At 50.2% G+C, this 2,564-nt stretch overlaps 1 protein-coding gene across 1 annotated transcript; it reads right to left on the bottom strand.

The window, feature by feature from the left end:
• Window positions 1-540: 540 nt before the first annotated feature.
• LOC118026246 lies at window positions 541-1,874 on the bottom strand. Its single transcript, XM_035028987.1, has one exon. The coding sequence runs from the start codon at window positions 1,549-1,551 to the stop codon at window positions 1,063-1,065; it is 489 nt and encodes a 162-aa protein (XP_034884878.1). The 5' UTR covers window positions 1,552-1,874; the 3' UTR covers window positions 541-1,062.
• Between the last annotated feature and the right edge of the window lie 690 nt (window positions 1,875-2,564).

The raw sequence follows: 2,564 nt of genomic DNA on the forward strand, positions 1-2,564 counted from the left end.
CAGCCGCTTCTGTCGGGAGGCAGCCCTCTCCATCCGGCGTCCGCTTCCGCACCCGAGAGTGACAAGCAAAAAATGGTTCAGTGCAACTCATGCGCCGGGAGGAAGCAACTGGCGCCGCTCCTCTCTCCAAAAAGGCGCCCTCCTGCGTCCCTCCAGAACTCCCGAGAGGCATCAACACCTTCCCACAACTTTCTACGCCCAGGCCATTTGTAGCCCACCTGCGAACGCGAACTCCAGACCTGCGCCCCGAGAACCCTCTTGCCCTTCTGCGGGGTGCGCTCCCCTCCCCCATCTCCCCATCTGGCTGGAGTTAGCCGGACCCGGGGAGCCTCGGTGTCTGCGGGCTCGCTTACCTCGCATGGTGTGGCCGCTCTCCCGCTCCGCGTAGTCATGAAGCTGCTCCCAGCCCGAACCGCGGAGCCCAAAAATCCTGCTCAGCACGAGTGAAGAAGGTGGTCGGCAAAGAGCTGCTCCGCCGAGAGAACCATCCCTTTAGGCGGACGCCGTGGCCGGAGGGTGACGTTTGCCGCCGCCGCCGCCGCTATGCTAACAGTTTTGATGGTGGTGGTGATGACTGTTTTGATGGTTGTTTGGTTGTTTGTTTTCGGGAAGGGTGAAAAAAATGTGCTGTCTGGCTGGTGCCTGGGTTTTGTTTTGCTTTTGTTTTTCTTTTTTCTTTCTCTCTAATGTGCTTGCTTTTTAAAAATGCCACCGCCTCCGGCTCAGAAGATTTCTTTTGTGATCACTTGGACTGAGGAGGAGGAGGAAGGGCAGCCGCAGCAGGAGGAGGAGTTGGTGGTGGTTTTGTTAGTTACAAAGAAGAAGGAGAAGGAGCAAGGGGGGGGAAGGAAACAGAAAAGGAAGAAAGGCGGTGTGGATGGCAGAGCATGTGCGTTTTCACATGACATCTGTGCCTGTTAGCGGATCCAGCGAATTTTCACTGTTCAGTTACAGGGAGGAAGGGAGCGAGAGAGAAAGAGAGGAGAGAGATGGAGAGAGAGAGCCGAGAAGGGGCTTATACGCGAGGGCGGGCTCGGCCGGACTCCGAGGCCCCGCCTCCTGTCAGCGCCGCCGCCTATCAGCGCCCGGCAGCGCTTGGAGGGGCCGGGCCCACGGGGGAGGGGACGCGATTCCCGGGGAGAGGCGGGGGTTAGGGACACGGGAGCCCGAAGGCGGCCGGAGCTGAAGCTGGTCACTAGAGACTGTCCGAACTGGGCAAAGGAGAGGGAATGGCCCAGAGAGTGGCGCAGATCGGCAGGTGACATTCACTTCCGACTCCAGGAGGAGGGAGAAGGCACTGACAGTCCTTTTAGAGGCGAGAGTCGTGGGGCTCCCCGGGTCCCACGTTCCGTCCCTCTCTCGCAGCGGCTGCCTGCCCCGATAGTTAGTTCTGAATCTCTGGCAGCGCTCTGCAGAGTCCTCTTTCGGTAAACTCCGAATCTCTGGCGGGGGTTTCCATGAACAGGACGCTTCAGTTTTAGTGGCAGAATCATGCAAATCAACTTCCATCACTTTGAGCGTAACCAAAATGCAGTCCCATGCAAGTGCCATCCGCTTCCTTTCAAACCATCTTTCTGATGCTTCCCGCCCTGAATCCTAAAAACAGAAAACACGACACACTAAGATTTCTTCAGTTTTTTAAAAAATTATTTTTAAAATATTTACTACTTTCTTTTGTCAAGGAAATTTTTATTAGCATTTGGAAATCTCCTGGCATTGGGCTACCCTATTCAAGGATAACGGCCCCAGCTGACTGTGGTTATCCCAGTGATGCCAGGGAGGTGGCTGAGGCCAGAGGCATGATTCTGTGGTGCTGCTTATTTGATAAAGGTGCAAGGGTTCTAGGAGGGAGGAATTTCAAGCCCACTTGCTATGAGAAGACATTTATCTATGTATTGGAGACTGGCAATTAAACGTAAGTATTTTGTATTCCTTAGGTGAAAACTGTCATCTATGACCATTTATTTGTATTTTGATAAAAATTCAATGCATATATCAAAACTGTTCCTTTGCAAGTTTTCCCCTCTCAGTGGACACAGTAAACATATAGTGATCACATCTACTCCCTGGCTCCCCACCATAGTAGGTTAATTGGTCCCCTAAAAGACAGGGGAAAAATTTGCTTCTTCTACTCAGTCTTAAGACATTTGAGGCTCCTACTCATTAGTGTACCTGTTGGCAGAGCAGGCCTCATCATCATTCACCTGTACAAATAATTTGATTTTTACTGGTATTTATTCATATTATGTCATGTAACACAAAGTGCAATGCAGAATTGGCGATTATTTAGTTAATTACTGCACCCTACACTGCCAAGTAGTCCCCCCCCCACTTTAAATAAAAAATGGATTACTTGCTGAATCTTTAGTGCTAAATTGACTTAGCCCTGCTATATGCCCTTCCATTTGCAAGCCAATGTGTAATTTAGGAAAATTTTACTATTAAGAGTGCAAGTTGATTGAGTCTTTAATTAAATGAAATGAACAAAAGGAAGTTACTGTTCAGAATAGTTATTCCCTTATAAATACCTTTCCCCTAGATTTGTAATTGACACAGTAGTTAAT

This window comes from Mirounga leonina, unplaced genomic scaffold (genome assembly GCF_011800145.1).
Source record: "Mirounga leonina isolate KUSES-001 unplaced genomic scaffold, KU_Mleo_1.0 Mir_224, whole genome shotgun sequence".
NCBI lineage: Eukaryota > Metazoa > Chordata > Mammalia > Carnivora > Phocidae > Mirounga > Mirounga leonina.

Coding starts and splice junctions, on each gene's coding strand:
- LOC118026246 (XM_035028987.1), bottom strand. CDS start 1,551: ATGGCACTTGCATGGGACTGCATTTTGGTTACGCTCAAAGTGATGGAA.